Source organism: Halichoerus grypus, chromosome X, assembly GCF_964656455.1.
Source record: "Halichoerus grypus chromosome X, mHalGry1.hap1.1, whole genome shotgun sequence".
In the NCBI taxonomy this organism is placed as follows: domain Eukaryota; kingdom Metazoa; phylum Chordata; class Mammalia; order Carnivora; family Phocidae; genus Halichoerus; species Halichoerus grypus.
Genome location: NC_135727.1, coordinates 96,196,567 through 96,213,430, shown reverse-complemented (window position 1 = coordinate 96,213,430; position 16,864 = coordinate 96,196,567). Strand labels below are relative to the sequence as shown.

Here is a 16,864-nt window from a genome sequence, read left to right as displayed (position 1 = left end):
CTTTCTAGGCAAAAAAACCAATCAAAGAATGATAAACCTCAGGCGTTTAACTATTTGTATCAAATCTGGTTTTTTAGACAAAGATACTATTCACAATCAAGTCTTACTTTTATTTCCATTGGACAACTGTGATTAGAAAAGGTGAGAAAGCATCTATACTCTCCTTCTCCCTTCAAATACATTTACAATACTATTTTATTTCATCCAATGCTTTTAAAAAACTATTCAGTCTAAATACCATCTATAATTTTAATATTAAATATCTGCCATTCTGTTCTAGCTCCTGAGACAAAATTCCAAGAAAATCTGATATAAATGAGTAACAACTCAACATGTATTCAACCATCCAGGATCTCTTCCATGGCTTTGCCAATCATTTATGCCTTCCTTTGCATCATTGGTCTCTTTGGAAATTCTCTCTCTCAATGGGTATTTTTAACAAAAATAGGCAAGAAAACATCAACGCACATCTACCTAGCACATCTTGTGACGGCAAACTTACTTGTGTGCAGTGCCATGCCTTTCATGGGTATCTATTTCCTGAAAGGTTTTCAATGGGAATATCGATCTGCACAATGCACGGTGGTCAATTTTTTGGGAACTCTATCCATGCATGTAAGTATGTTTGTCAGCCTCTTAATTTTAAGTTGGATTGCCATAAGCCGCTATGCTACCTTAATGAAAAAGGATTCAGTACAAGAGACCACTTCGTGCTACGAGAAAGTATTTTATGGCCACTTACTGAAAAAATTTCGCCAGCCCAACTTTGCTAGAAAACTGTGTGTTTACATATGGGGAGTTGTACTAGGCATAATCATTCCGGTTATCATATATTACTCAGTTGTAGAAGCTACAGAAGGAGACGAGAACGTGTGCTATAACCGGCAGATGGAACTAGGAGGCGTGATCTCGCAGACCGCAGGCCTCATTGGAACCACATTTATTGGATTTTCATTTTTAGTTGTACTAACATCATACTACTCTTTTGTCAGCCATCTGAGAAAAGTAAGGACCTGTACATCCATTATGGAGAAAGATCTGACTTACAGTTCTGTGAAAAGGCATCTTTTGGTCATCCAGGTTCTCCTAATAGTTTGCTTCCTTCCATATAGCATTTTTAAACCCATTTTTTATGTTCTATACCAAAGTGATAACTGTCAGCAACTGAATTATTTAATTGAAATTAAAAACGTCCTCACCTGTCTTGCATCAGCCAGAAGTAGCACAGACCCCATTATATTTCTTTTTTTAGATAAAACGTTCAAAAAGACACTATATAATCTCTTTACAAAATCTGATTCCCCACATATACCAACCTATAGTTGACTTCTGAATAGAAAACACCACCAAATAGAAAAGTGTTTATATGGCTACTAGGGATACTGAACTACATGATTAACAGGTCACAACTTGCTTGAAGGCAGGCACTAAGAAAACCTCTTTGGTTTTAGAAATAATCATAAAATTCACTTTACAGGTCTACTAATACTGCAAGTTGAGATGGCAGAGACTCTCAGAGGCAAAAGTCAAGCATGTTAAAAGGATCTCACTGCGTATGAAAGCAACAGACCATTTTCTCTTTAAACTCAACTGTGTATGCTTTTATTTAGAACACAACAGGTCATGACTGTAGGATAAAGCAGCAAATGGTTTATGACTTTTCTGCTTTCTAGTAGTTGCAATATAAGGGCCCATCTATGGCTAGTGTTCTGTTGGTAACTTTAAAAATGAGTAAAAGAAAGAAAGTGAATCAGAAATTATCTCGCTTAAGTCCTATCTAGATGTATGAATAATAGAGTGCAAAAATCCAATGTTTTATAAACGCATTATCTTGTATCATCTGCTTATGTTACTTCAAGAAGCAATATTCGTTGATTCCGGTATTTATTAAGCTGGTGTTTTTATAAATATACTTAAATATTCGGGTCAGGCTTGGTCAAAATAAAGAGCGAATACGATGTCATTATATGCCTATCTTCATCACATCTTGTAAATTTCCCTCTGTACTCAATATAAATAATGTGATTAATGACAAACAGTACTTGGCATATAGATATGTTCAATTAATTTTTGTGAAAATAGATGAATGAATAATAAGGGCAGTATAATAGTATTTTTGTTGAGAGACTGGTCTCTGGAGTTAGATTCCCTGGGTTCGATCCTAGCTGAACCTCTTATTTAGCCATACAATCCTCAGTAAATTACTTACCCTCTTAAAGTGTTAATTTCATCATTTGTAGAATGGAAAAATGCTACGTAATTCATAGGTACTATTATTAAATCAGATGATGTTACTATTCTGAGTAGCTGTCATTCACTAAGCATTTGTTATGTGCCAGGCACTCTGCTCATATGCTTTGTATGTATTTTAATCATCACCACCATAAAGGATGCCAATTTGCTGATGAAAAAACTGAAGTGCATAGATAAGTCACCCCAATTTTCTCCAATACCTAAATAAATATTTAAACAGTAAGCATTTCTCGGTCATTTCTTTCTTTCATGTAGTCTTGTCAGGAAGATAAATGATGGGGACTATACTATGTGCTATATACAGTCTAATTAAAAAAATTTTTTATGTGTTTTATTTTCCCAAAAAGATCATAAGCGTCTTTTGAGCTGTAGTTTGCTTTCAATTTCTACACCCACGGCACTTGCATTCTCTGCTCAGATAAGAACCAGACAAAAACAGTTAAATGAAACTGAAGCTGAATAAATGTTAATGGTAACCTGTTACTTCATTAGAGACTGCCCAAAGACTCATTTATTCTCTTCGTGGTCATTTCTTTGATGCTCGGAAAGAAGTTTAAAGTTCACATAGCACTTCCAAGCCTTTAATCTCATAGCATGTTTTGTTCCTAAATTAAAAATGTAGAAACAACACACTTGTACTGATTCCCCAAGAGCCACGTGTTCAATGCCACTAGAGGTTTTTCTAACACATCTGCGTAGTTTTCATTAAAAAAGAATAGTTCAATGCTTAACTGAGAGAAGAAAATGTTCAGAAAAAAATCTAAAGAAAATGCATACTGGCTTCAAATGTTTACAGTGTACATCTATTCTTTTATAGCAGCGATTTGATCTCTGTCGGATTAATCTGCAGACACAAAGGCAGACCTGGGAACTCTAGGTGATTCCCTAAGTGCTGGCTGTAAACAGAGGTGTCCAATCATTGCTTTCATTTTACATAAGCGATACAGTATTAAATCTCACTATAATATATATATATCCTCTAAAAATCATTATTAAAAACATCACTTTACCTTGCCACAACTTTAAGTAAAAGATATAAAATATTATCAAAGTAGAGTTTCCTACATTTAAAAAAGGCAGGAAAATTGGTATGCAATTTCTCTTTAAGTTACTCATTCTTATAGAAAACTCCCATTTTAAATCTGTCCTGAGCTTATTATCACTGTGTTTATCTTCACACCACAGACACTTTCCTGAACAGTAATTGTAAATCATGTTGAACTTTTTTGTGTAATTGACAAACTGGCCATTTAATATCATGGTAAATATTTTATATGAAATACTACTCTCTAAATTACCTTTAAAGTGTAGATTTCAGCAAAACTGTGCTCAAAAAATTTTTATTATAATAGTTGGCATATGATGTCATGTTATATGTTAGTTTCAGGTGCACAGCATAGTGATTTGACAATTCTGTACATCATTCAATGCTCATCACGGTAAGTGTAACCACCATCTGTGACCACACAACGTTACTACAATATTATTGGCTGTATTCCCTATGCTGTACTTTTCATCTCCATGACTAGTTTATTTTATAACTGGAAGTTTGTACCTCTTAACCCCCTTCACCTATTTCACCCATTCCCTCACTCCCCTGCCCTCTGGCAACCACTTGAGAAAAACAATGTTTTTAATGCGTGGGTTATAGTCAAACAATTCCAGAAGCCCCAAATTTTGGCTCGTTGGCCAACAAGATTATATCTTCCATACAGAAAAGAGGCACGACAAATGTTTGTTTTCCCTTTTCTCCTTTCCATATACACACTCTCATTAAGGTGGCTTTCAAACTACTAATTGGGAACAAAACCATTAAGACTAGACGAGCACACTTACGGTTAGACTACTCAAGCTGGAAGAGCTTCTACTTCCTGGGTGGAAGAGGAAGATGTCAATCCCCTTTATTTGGTAAGGACTCTCCCAGCCTATCCCTGGCCTTGCAGGCTGCAGGGTGGGGGTTGTTGGGAACAAATGTGGGACGACAAGCTGAAAGGAAATCTGGCTCGGCTAACCACAAAAGCAGCTCAGAGGGACGCTGGTAATTTGCTAAGCATTTCAACCCTGCAGTCTAATGCCATGGACCTTCCTCTGACTGCCCCCAAATTCAAATTGAATTGATATCGGTGGGAAGAGTTACGACAGCTAGAAAGGTTTTATGCCTGACAGGAGAAAATGCTTTGGCCATTATCATACATGTTTGCTGCCCTGGCTCAGAAGGAGAGCATCAGCGAAAGAATTCACATCTAATAAGCAAAAGACAGGCATTTCTATCTTTTTTTTTTTTTTTTTTTTTTTAAGTAATCTGTACTCCCAACATGGGGCTTGAACTCATGACCCCAAGATCAAGAGCTGCATGCTCCCCTGAGCCAGCCCGGTGCCCCTCATTCTTTCCTCTCTAAATCAAGGAGTTGATTTTTTTGGAAGGGTGGGGTGGGAGAAGAGAAGCATAGCAGTTAGAAACACAAGACAAATTTAAGATCTTATAATTCATGAGATTTTTTCTAAGGACAATTATTAAAACCCCACATTCAAGCTGAACATGTGCATTATGTTCAACCTTGCAAAAGTAATGCAGAAGATGAATCAGTGTGCCTCTTATAATAAAGAATAAAAAAACCGTGTTTTCATTTTCATGAGAATTTCAATTTCTTTGTACAACATGAGGGACTTCTTGGATGTTGGGGTAAGAGACGTAGAAGAAATGTCAGCAACCAAGAGCAATAGGGGAAGAAATACTGTACGAAATCCATAATGCCATGGCAACTAGTGTGATGTGATGAACACCTGTTTATAAAGTCAGGTGAAAGGGGAACTGAGAACAGAAGGGGACCAAAGAGCAGCCAGGCGTGTTCACCAGTTAGGAGGAAAACCATTTCAAGGAAGCGCATGCAGAAATGCTTGGGTGGAGGCTTCTGGCTGAGTGTCTATGACTGTCTGGCTATGGGGTTTTGCACAGTTCTGAGAACTAAACACCGAGCCCCCAAACCTCCTGGGCACAGGTCCCACTCGGAACAGAAAGTGACTGTGCGCATGGCCATTTGCATTTAGAGAAGTGGTGTAACTTCAACTTCAGCTATTAAAATTGGATGTCAGTAGGTCAGAGCCACAGAAAGATCTAAGAATGCTTCGTCTCTCCATGCCCAGGTGATGCAGTGTAAAGCTGTCTCCAGGAGTTGGGGGAGACAAGAAAAACCCACTGACTCTTAATGCTTAATAGAGCCAATGAAGGCAGGCAACGAGCCAGGCTCTGCATTTACCTTGGCAACTGTACTATTTCTTTCTAGAGTTCTTTTAATTTCGGGGCGAGAGGAAGAAAAGAGAATGATGTGAAACATAATGAAAGTTTTCACATCCTCTCACAAGAAAAAGGAATAAAAGGGAAGAGGACGGGGGAAAAAAAAAAGAAATGAGCATGCATGCCTTAATTAATGCCTGTGGGGAGGTGCAGCAGGAAAAATGTAGTATTATACAGTGGATCTTAACCAGGGGCGACTTTTGTGTCCCCGGGGACATTTGGCAATGACTGGAGACATTTCTGATTGTCACAGCTAAGGGGAAATACTATTGATATGTACTGAGTCGAGGCAATAATACACAGGACAGCCTCCCACAACAAAGTACCTGACCTAAAATGTCACTAGTGTGGGACATTTCGGAGTTGGGAGAAACCTATACTATGAAGATATGCTCCTCTGAATTTCAAAGGTTTACACAATTGCCTCTTATGCAATTTATGCTTCCCCAAAGCAAGTTCCCACTGCAGGTCATGAGGTACTATATACTCAAACCAAACATTTTTAGACTCAATTATAATGATTTCAAAAAGAAATGCCTATCAAGTTAAGAAAAAAGTATTACTAATCAATAAAATGCCAGGATCTTTGGAAAAATCTAATGCTTTGCGATCGGTGCTAAGGATTCTGAGAGAGAAGGAAAGGGAGAGAATATGAGAATATTCTTGGCAAGATGAAACATGATTAAGTAATCTAAATTTTTCCAAAACGAATAAAACATGACAATGCTCTTGTATTTTCTTTAGTTAAGTGAAAAGGAAGAAAACTTTGACAAAAACAAACTACAGAAACCAAAACCTATACAGAAATCTACACACAGGCCAGTCACTGAACATAGGCTATCTGAACGTGAAGAAAAGCTGCTTTATTAGCAAACATTAACAAGTCAAATAGAAATGTGAAATTATTAGCCGTTTGAGATGTACCGTTATTAAACTTTTATAATGACCACAACGTTGGAGAATTCCTGTGACAAGGCCCTGAATAAAACAACTTTGGGTTACCTGAGTTACTAAAGTTATATTAGCAAATCCTGTTGACACAACCTTCAGAATATATCTGGAGTCTACGTTTTTACTCCCTCCACTGCTACCACTCTAGTCCAGCCAGGCAGGACCATCTCCTGTTTCCCTGCTTCCACCTGTGAGCCCCTGGTTCGATGTATCACCAACAAAGCAATGTACTGCTGTTACCGTGGAAAGTCAGATCACAGTCTGTTCAAAACCCTCCAGGGAATCCTCATTTCTCTCAGAGTAGAAGTCAAAGGCCCTCCCCTCCTTTCCTCTCTAACCTCATCTATCTACTTTCCTCGTGGCTCTGTTCACCCCAGGAACACTGGCCTCTTTGCTCTTCTGCAAATAGGTCTGTTATGCTCCTGCTTTAGTGCCTTTGCACTGGCTGTTCCTTTTACCTGGAACGCTCTTCCTTTGGATATCAGTCAGCCCACCTTCTCTCCTCCTGTGAGTCCTTGCTCAGATGTCGTCTTCTGAATGTGGCCTGCTCTGACCACCCTGCTTAAAATTGCAACCCCTTCTCTAAGCAGTCCCTATCCCTTTGGCCGCTCTGTTTCACCTGCGGTCCCTTTCACCTCCTATCCTACTATATAGTTGACTTATTTACGCTCTTGGTTAGGGTTGGTCTCCCTGAACTAGAAAGTCAGCTTGCTCCATGGGGGCAGTGATTCTGTTTTGTCCGCTGACAGAGCTCTGGTTCTTAAAATAGTGCCCCCCACACAGGAAGCACTCGATGCATAGTTTTGGATGAATGTCTCAAGAAAAATTTACCCAAATTCAAAATTACTGATTAGCTAAATGTGAGTATTCCATTTACCCATACAAAACGTATAGATTTCAGGCACTGAAATATAACGAATGTCAACATTAATGTGTGCTCTGTGTTGAGTCCACTTGCCAACTGGGTGATGGTACTTTGTGAGGATGTTTCTTCTTACCTGCGGTTTGAGAATTACTTCTATCTTCCCTTCCTCAACACATTTCTGGGTGTTTCCTCAAAATTATTTGGTATGTGCCTTAGGGATAATAAACTAATAAAATCCAATGCAAAACTAATTTTTTTTTTAAGATTTTATTTATTTGAGAGAGAAGGAGAGACAGAGAGCACGAGAGGGAAGAGGGTCAGAGGGAGAAGCAGACCCCCTGCCGAGCAGGGAGCCCAATGCGGGACTCGATCCTGGGACTCCAGGATCATGACCTGAGCCGAAGGCAGTTGCTTAACCAACTGAGCCACCCAGGCGCCCTCAGTGCAAAACTAATTTTGAGCCTTTCCTTGAAATGCCCTCTTGTCTTCATGTAACTTCCCCATGACTCAAGACCAGGCTCAAACATGACCTCCATGAAGTTTCTCCAGCTCGGTCTTTTAATGCTATTTCCCATCCTTTACCTTGGACAAGAATTATTTGTTTTGCTTGTCTGTAAAGATGGCCACAGACAAGTTCTTATCCTTGTGCACATACGTCACACACACCTCCAACCAGAAGGCACAATCTATTTTTCCTCCTCTTGAATCCAGGCTAGTCTTGTAACCTGTTGACTAACATAATGCAGAGAACATGACAGTGTCAACTTCTGGCCTAGGCGTCAAGAGGCCTGGCACCTTCCACCTTTGCTTGTTTGGAGCCCTGAGACACCGTCCTGCTGGAGAGGCAGCCCCACGAAGACAGAGAGAGAGGGAAGAAGGGGGGGGGGGGGAGGAATACCCTGAATGAGAGACTACAGAGAGGGCCCAGCAAGCTCCTAGCTGTTCTGGTCACTTCAGCAGACATGCCACAAGAGGGAAGCCTATGTGGGTACTAGCCATGCTGCCTCAGCCCACAGTCTGTCAAACAGAATCAAGCAGTCCCCATCAAGCTTTGCCCAAAACTACAGAATTGTGAGCAAATAAACGGCAGTTGCTGTTTGGAGTCACCAAGTTTAGTTGTGTGTTGATCCGCAGCCGTCGGTAACAGATACACTGCCTCATCCCCCTACTGAGACCATCATAATACCTGTAGGGCTCCAAGCACAGCATTCTGCATGAAGTAGGCACTCGAATATTTGTTGAATAAATCAATCAGAAGGTAAATGAGAAGCTGAAGCACGACATTCAAATATAACTACTTTGGGATTTTACTTGGTTTGGGATTATCATATCAAATACCATGACTAATCAAAAGCTGACTGTATTATTGAAAGTATTACAGTACAGTATGTTGTCAATCATTATGTATTATATGATGTTGATATAATTACTCTTAAAGAACAGAATTCAAAATAAAATTGCCTCTTGAGCAAAAGCGTTTCTAACGCAGTTCTATTATATGAATTAAGAATCTGTTTATACATTTTAAGTTTTCAAAGTGTCATTTTTATCATCTATTTTATAACATACACAAGGAGATATACTTTACTCTTTATATATGCATTTTCTTATATAATTTAAATGCAGAAGAGTAACACAGCCTACTACTATCACTGACAATTTCCCTTTAATTTTTTTTACACTTCTTATTCTCTTTGTTTGCATTACTGAAAAATACTTTTATAAAAAAGTGTTAATGTACCCAATGGGTTGTTCAGTGCTGAGTACTGATAATAATAATCTCCTTTTCCTATCACCACATTTGAAAAGAGTAAGATATTTTACAACTAATGTGTACTGTGTACACTTCTCCAATGATTTTTTTCATTTGCTATGGTAACATTCCACTAGACTGTTTTGGAATTGCTCATGCTTTATCTCAGCTTATAACCACAAGAATTTTAGTTAAAATTTCCCAAACGTTTTAGACAATTTAACTAAACTCTACTTCATTTTCTTAACCATTAAAATACAATGAAGAAGCCAGGCCTCTGATAATATGTTTTGAGGGAAGGAGAGCCCCATGTCTGTAGATGCTGTGTGTTAGAGAGAGGCCATTAACAAAATACCAGAGAGAGAAAGTGGACAATAGGGCTAGAGAGACCTCAGGGGCTCTTAGCGATTCGGGGCCTTGGAAGGGGCTGGGCATCAGGAGGAAGGCCCACTGGTTCTTTCTGGCCTGCCTCCATGTTCTGCCTGACACCATTATGAGCCAGGGACTGACAGTTCTCATGAACTTGATACTGGGAGTAAATAGGCAGAAAGATGGAATAATGGTAATACATACATTCCTAAGGGTGCAAAACTGTATTACGTTTTTAATTATGATTTCAGACTATGTTAAAAAACTATGTGCAAAACAATGGTGACTATTCTGTATTGCAACACTACGAAAATATAAGCATATGATGAACTTTTACTATATAAACCAAATAACCAATATAAACCAACCCCCTCCCACAATTAACTTAGGATATTGTTTGGTTCTTCCTATTTGTTGGATTTTTTCATTTCTCTCTTACACACATAATGGCAAAAGAGGAATAACAGAATTTCAGAATACATGTACATTTTAATAAAAATAAGGAAACTGAAATGATGAAAGTGTTCCTGTTAAGAATGAGTATGACTCTTCAAATATAAAGTAGTTAAATAAATGTTTATTTGGAAGTAAAATTAACCTTAAGATGCTCTCTATAAGAACATTAAAGAAACACTTCTGATCATTATCAGTGTCATCAGTTTCTCTTCATAAACATTAAAGTTAGTGATAAAAATGACTTACCTTCACATCCCTGTGAATTATGTTATTATCATGACAATAGCGTAGAGCTTCCAGTATCTGTCTCATGTAATGACTGTAGAAAAACAAAAGAAATCTAAAACTGTAATAAAAATTTTTTATTTTTAAAACTTTATATACAGTGGCCCTAGTTTGTAACTCCCACCTTCATATTCATTGCCCATGGACACTTTTCATTTGAGTAGACAAGACTGGTGGATGGTGAGGCTTAATAATGAAAAAGTTGGCAGACCAATGAGTTTATAAGCTTCATGAAGAAATAATGTGTTCTATATTTTCTAAGATAACCAAGTCAAAAGAATTTCATACAGTTCATAAGTAAAATAGCTCTGAAAATGAAAAATTAAAGCTGAAAACATCGGGTGGGGGGCGGGGGGAATGCAAGTCTCCGACCCTCGGTTAATTGTACTTAGTTACAGCGGATTGCTATTAAGTGAATAGTGCTCAGAGGGACACCATGGATTCTGACTGAAGGGGTGGGAGTCTTTTATCTGCCAGCAGAGGCTGGTTCTCTGCCTTATTTCCATTTAGCTTTGAGGACAAACAAGAGGAAAGAACCTCTTTATGTGTACAATTTCTTTTTGCGATGTAATCAAGTTTTAGCTGGGGCATCTTTCAACAAAGCAGAGTTGTTCTGGGCTGAAATCCTAGGAAGTTGGACTCATCACGTGGCCAGCAGGGGTCTGCAGAGGCTCCCCCCCTAGGTCCAGGTGAAAAACACAGGAGGAGTCAGCATTTTGAAGAACGGTCCTTAAAAAGTGCTAACAGGGTCAACTAGCAACAGGGTGTGACCAGAGTAAGACATGTATTCAGTATTACTTCAGAGCTTACTTTGATTTCCCTCTGTCTGTTAATTCTAAAGTTCTTCCTCCTCTAATTCTGCTATTTCTCTCTGTTGAGTGTCTTCTTATCCTCTCTTCCTCTGTATTTTATTCCCTTCATATCTTTCTTTTTCCTATTATGCCCCGTCCTTTTTCATTTTCCCCTTTTCCTTCCCAACCAGCCATGACATAGAAATGCAACATATGCAACATTATTTATTGTATAGTATTTATTGAATTTTATCTTTCTAGATCTTCTATTCCTTACACTTTAAATAAAAACGAAATAATTTACCAGTACTTGCAAATGCCCTTGTGTGTATCCTTATGATTCAAAAAAAAAAAAAAAAATTCCCCACTCCTGCTATACAACTAAGAGGCATTTCCATCAAATTCCCTCTTGGGTATGCTACTATCAAAACTCACATGAATGTCCCTCTCCTTGGCATGTGCATTACTTCATGTACAATTGATCAGAAGGTTCCATTTCTTAAATGAAAGGTAGGAAAAAAAAAAAAAACCCAACTAACCCCATATGTTGTTCCTATACTTATCATTGTCTCCCCACACCTGGGCTCTAAAGCAGAGAACTTGGCTCATGCTGTCCTTAGTCATCGTGTCAATTTTTTCTTACTTTGCAAACGCACACAAAAGGGGCTGCAGTCATATACTCTTTGCCTGGGCCTGTGCAGCCTACAATCAAATTTCTGTGTAAGTTAGGGGTTCTTAACTTGGCCCTTTCCTGGCTCAAATCAGGCTTTGAAGGCTACGTGGCCCCCTGAAATGGCAGAGACAAATGTGAAAGTGCTTTGTAAGCTCTAAACCATGCTACAAAGGGTAAGTCATTATTATTATTGTTAAGTTTAGTCAAAGGTTTAGGAACAGCCTATTTGTGCATCTAGATATGAACATTAGAATAGTGGGTAAGTTTAAATTAGGTAACGTGGGCATAGCTTATACCTACAGTATGGACTACTTTGGATACATAGTACTAAGACAGCCACTTATATGTCTTTAGCCTGAAGAAAAGTCCTATCTCAAAGCCTCATTAAGAAAAAAAACCTCAATGAATGAGCATTTTTAATCTAATTATCAGAGTACTCAATTATTTGACCCAAATATATATACATACCAGAATCTCTCGAGTGTGTCAGGTGAGGATATAATTTTTTTCTCCCCAGATATTATAGATTTAAAGTGATCTTTCTCCACCCTCCCAGTCATGACTCTGGGAGGCTGTGCCTGGGAATAGTGTGCAAGCAGAATAAAGAGAGAAGCAAAAATCCACCCACACTGCCTAGAATTGCTGCCTAAACTTTAATTAGAAAGCTTCATTTTCATGAATCATCATGGTGGCCTATACTTTCAGAGAAACTTTGCAATATATAAGTTTGTCTCTATCTCCTGTAAGGATCAGGAATGAGGATGACTCAGTGGAAGGAAAGAACTGAGGCCTGCAATCCATTCACTTCCTATGGAAGCCTGCATTTCTGGGGTGGTGGAAGAAAAGAGGGGAGGAGACTCTAGGTAAAGAAATTAACACTCTTGCTAGGCAGAAGAGACCTTGTCCCTGAAATGTTCTTAAGAGATGTCCCGGGCTAAGGATTACCTATGGTAAATAGAATCTAGGATCTTTGAGGTATGGTTGGCTTCCTGGAGTAGGTCATGGAAGCTATACGACTCCTTGACGCATACAATGGAGACGTCTTACAACTGCAATGCTCCCCTCTGTGTGTGGGATCCCACAAACCTCATGTAGAGACCTCATGTACTCTGGGCCACAGGAACATTTCTGATGTGGGAAGCTGCTTGATAAGCCAGACCTCTCTGTTTCAGCTGAGCCTTTTGATTGCCTGTATCCTTGTAATTATTTAGTAAAGCTTGGTATAGGTAAGAAGATCGCTCTGATTTGTAACTGTCTGATTTGATAATCTGATTCTGTATGTTAGCACACTCCACAACTCATCGCCCCTGAAAGAACAGAGGTAATCACTAATTGGGTTGTAAGGACTGTATGCAGTTTTATTTTATGCCATGCTTTGCTGCTTCTCTTGAAGCTCAGCCAGTTGGAGAAAAACATTATCAATTTGATTACTTGGTGCCTCGGAGTCTTCTTGCAGTTGGTCTCACTAGAATACTGATGCAAGCTAAATTTCCCAACGATGAATCACAGAATCAGAGGAGGAGGGGGGGCAGGTTGGAAGTCATCTGGTTGAATGCTCTACAGCCCAAGGAAGGCTCTACATGCCCTTGTTGTATGGTCACTGATCCTCTGCAAAAGGGCACATACCTAATACTACTTTCTGAGGATGCCCCTCCCTGCCTTTTGTCATTTTTTAGGAAGGGCCTTTAATAAATTGTGCCAAATTTCTCTCTTTGCAGTGTCGCCGACTGGTCCCGAGGCTATGCTTTACTGGACCATTCCGGAAAGCTCCTTTCGTTTCACTGTATGGCATCACCTCTACATGTGACTATTCTCCCTATCCTGATGCCCAGGCCAGTGGCACAGACAGGCTCAAAGTTGAGGAAAAGCCATACAGACAAGTGGGGAACAGAGTAAAAGTGGTAGTGCTTTCACATCAACCCCGACAGCACATGCACCAAGTACTCAAGCGTTACTGTGGTTCAAAAGGAAAAAAGTCCTCTTCCTTCCTCAAGCTTCACTGTTCTATAAAAATCAACATTCGGAATTTTTAGTTTTCCCTATTTGATGATGTTGTTGTTGAAAGAGATCAATGTGGGAAAGTTCAAAAGGCAGGTAGCCTCAAATTCTTGAAGAAGTAAATATGAACAAAAATGCACAAGGGTCTGAGAGTTTAATTTAGTTGGATAAAGTGGTTTACTGCTGTATCATAAGAAAAATCAAGACAGCATTGACTATTTTGGTATTGAAGAATGCTTTTAAATTCTGAAGCACAATAAAAATTTTAAATTGTGATACGAATTCAAAACTAATAGAAAAATGGGATTAAAAAAAAAAACCCCACTAGAGTTGCAGGTTTGAATCCTTCAACATATTATGGTTGGTGACTGAGGAGACCCCATGTATTAAAAAGGCAACCCACTGAAGTGGGTATTTATGATATGATTGAATACCACCAAAGCAGAAAGCTATATTGCTCTAAATCTATAAGCAAGTGGCCTGTGCATGGCTCCTGTGATTTTTCAACTTTACTCCTTATTTTGAGCCATTAGTTCCTTACAACAACTTGACTTAGAACAATGGCCACCATTTGCTTAGGAATCACACACTGGCCTGAAGCAAATATATTTAGCAGGAAAACTGTGCTTCTACTGTTCTGTGCATTTCATCAGATTAATTGGCCATATAACAGTTTGCTATCACTAAAAGGCAAATGAAGAACTAATAAGACATGTCTGCCCAAAATAAAGATCGAACACACACAAAAAAACCCCCAAACTTGATTCTTCATAGTTCTTGAGCTATCAAATTCCTCTTTGAACAAAAGTCATCAGAAATGGGAAAGACAGCAGTACTATGTTAAGCTGTAAACCCGTATTAATAGATAAATGCATTGTTCCATATTTTGCATTTCCAGTCGCTACTTCGGTTCCACTAATGCACACTAAAACAGACATGGCTCCTTGTAGGAAAGAGTGGCAGTATGCTCATCATGAATTCAAAAAAGCAAGTCACTTCATGTCATTTGTCATTTCCTTCTTTTATTTCCACCTTGACCTCTGGGGAGTCCATACGAATGACATACCTGGCTACAGCTTCACTGTATACAAAACCAGCATCAGCTCGCTTTACGATTTCAAAACACAGATCTGCTCCATCCATACTGTGGAGAAATGTGAAAAAGAATGTAAGAGGAAATTCCAGGAAGAAAACACTGAAAATGAATACATTGTAATGAAGTTATTAGTTGGCTTACAGCTAATGATTCTAATAAGTTATTTAAATCTCCTTTCTTTCAACGAAAAACAGACAAATTATAAAGGATGTTATAACCATACGAACACCGAAAATCTACATGGAAAGAAATACAAAGAACAAGCAAAGGGTAGCATCAAATAACATAAGGTGTAGAAAATTGACCATAAATTTCCTTTGAGTTATCGCAACAAAAAGTCTCAGAAAAGGGCAATGCTGGGGGTTGTGAGCATATTTTTGAGTCAAGTTCCAAAATTATCGGTACCTAGTCATGTCGTGTAATATTTTAAGAATCCAACAAGGATTCTAAAATATTTCACTATACTTATCACCACTAAAGAGAATTCAGGCTATATACTGTAGAGGGAAAAAAAGTAGCTAAATCATAATTTATTTTTGCTTACACTTCAATTACCAAAGTCAATTGCTACAAACATATTCTAACACACTGATGTGTTGGTGACGGAATGGTACTATCTTGCCCCAAACTTAAAAATGGTTCTTCTCTATTTCTCAGATCAGTAAGGCCTCTTGTTGTGTCGGCCACACCTTGCCTCTTCCACCTATCCTATCTAGTGGCTCTTCAAGGATACCTCACTCTCTACGCAGGCTAGACTTATTACTATTCCCTGAACATACCGTTTCCTTTTTTGTCACATGCTTCTGCGTATATTGCTCTTCATATTCAAAACCTACCTTAATCCAAGGTCCCATTCCAATCCCACCCTTCCCAGAAAGCCCCCTCAGTGGATTACCAGCCACATTAAGGCTTTCATTTTCTTAAATTCTATAACAACCCTATATGCCCATATCATAGTATTTGGCACTTACACACGTTTAGCATTTACATACATATATATGAAACTTTGCCAGATTATATCTATTAATTAAATTATTTAAATATTAATAGTTAGCCAACATCTTCATAATGCTTTCAGGCTTATGAAATGTTTTCAAATCCAGTATTTCATTCATTCACTTATTCAGGAGCTCACACTGCAGTATACCTGCTATAGGTATTACCCTGAAAAGATAGAGACTTCTAGAAGGAAAAGTAGAGAAACTATTCATTACTATTACTAATAATTACTAATTAGGCATTAGTAATAAATAATCATTATTAGTATTATTCACCAAGCATCATGGGAAACACTCCTTGTTATATCTCCATTCTTACAGTCACCCTATGACATCAGCATCCTTCTCATTCTTAAATAATTTGTCTAAGTAGACAAGTATGTGACAGGGACAGGATTCAAATCTGTATCTATATTCAATGCTCTTCCCATTATCCACAGCTACACCTGCTGGGTGTGCAAGGAGCAAATGCACATATTCAAGCTCAACAGTTCAATAATAGTGTAGAGCCCTAAAGAACGAGTATGTTTTATACTTTCAAAATACTCTCACCTGATACCCAGCAGAAGACTGAGCACACAGTAAATATTAATAGATAATTGACTATATTATTTAAAACTTGGTGTGGTTTTAGATAAATGAAAATACTGTCACGTTTATACAAGGCTTTACAACATTTGCCTGGTTTCCAATTCATAGCTAAGGAACATTTTCCAATGTCAAATAAGATTCTTCTGCATAAAATGATCTTCATGATGGCTTAGTCTACTCTGAAGAATGGTGGTGACCATTTTCCACCATCAGAAGTAAAGCCTGAATGAACATGGTCACACATCTTGTGAACAATCCTGATCACCTGTGAGAGTAAAAGTCCTATAAGCAGAGTTGTACTTGTCCTATAGGTCAAGGGGCACATACAATAACACTTCTGATACACTCCTGGCGAAAAGTTAACATAGTATTCCTGCCCCCACTAATTGTGGAAGTGTCCTTTCCTCTCCACCTCACCTCCACTATTCCTTTTGAATCTTTGCCAATCATATAGGAGGGGAAAAAAGTTACAATTGCTTTAATTTGCATT

General features: G+C 38.4%; 2 protein-coding genes across 14 annotated transcripts in view; one reads left to right on the top strand and one right to left on the bottom strand.

The window, feature by feature from the left end:
• Window positions 1–16,864, bottom strand: part of CASK (calcium/calmodulin dependent serine protein kinase) — a 343,515-nt gene that overhangs the window by 169,216 nt on the left and 157,435 nt on the right. For all 13 annotated transcript variants that reach the window (XM_078064623.1, XM_078064622.1, XM_078064628.1 and 10 more), the window contains exons 4-5: window positions 14,756–14,833; window positions 10,189–10,261 (exon numbers count right to left, since the gene is read on the bottom strand). In XM_078064623.1, coding sequence (XP_077920749.1) covers window positions 10,189–10,261; window positions 14,756–14,833 — 151 coding nt within the window. The remainder of the gene's footprint in view (window positions 1–10,188; window positions 10,262–14,755; window positions 14,834–16,864) is intronic.
• GPR82 (G protein-coupled receptor 82) lies at window positions 79–2,461 on the top strand. Its single transcript, XM_078065443.1, has 2 exons — window positions 79–141; window positions 281–2,461. The coding sequence occupies exon 2, from the start codon at window positions 316–318 to the stop codon at window positions 1,324–1,326; it is 1,011 nt and encodes a 336-aa protein (XP_077921569.1). The 5' UTR covers window positions 79–141; window positions 281–315; the 3' UTR covers window positions 1,327–2,461.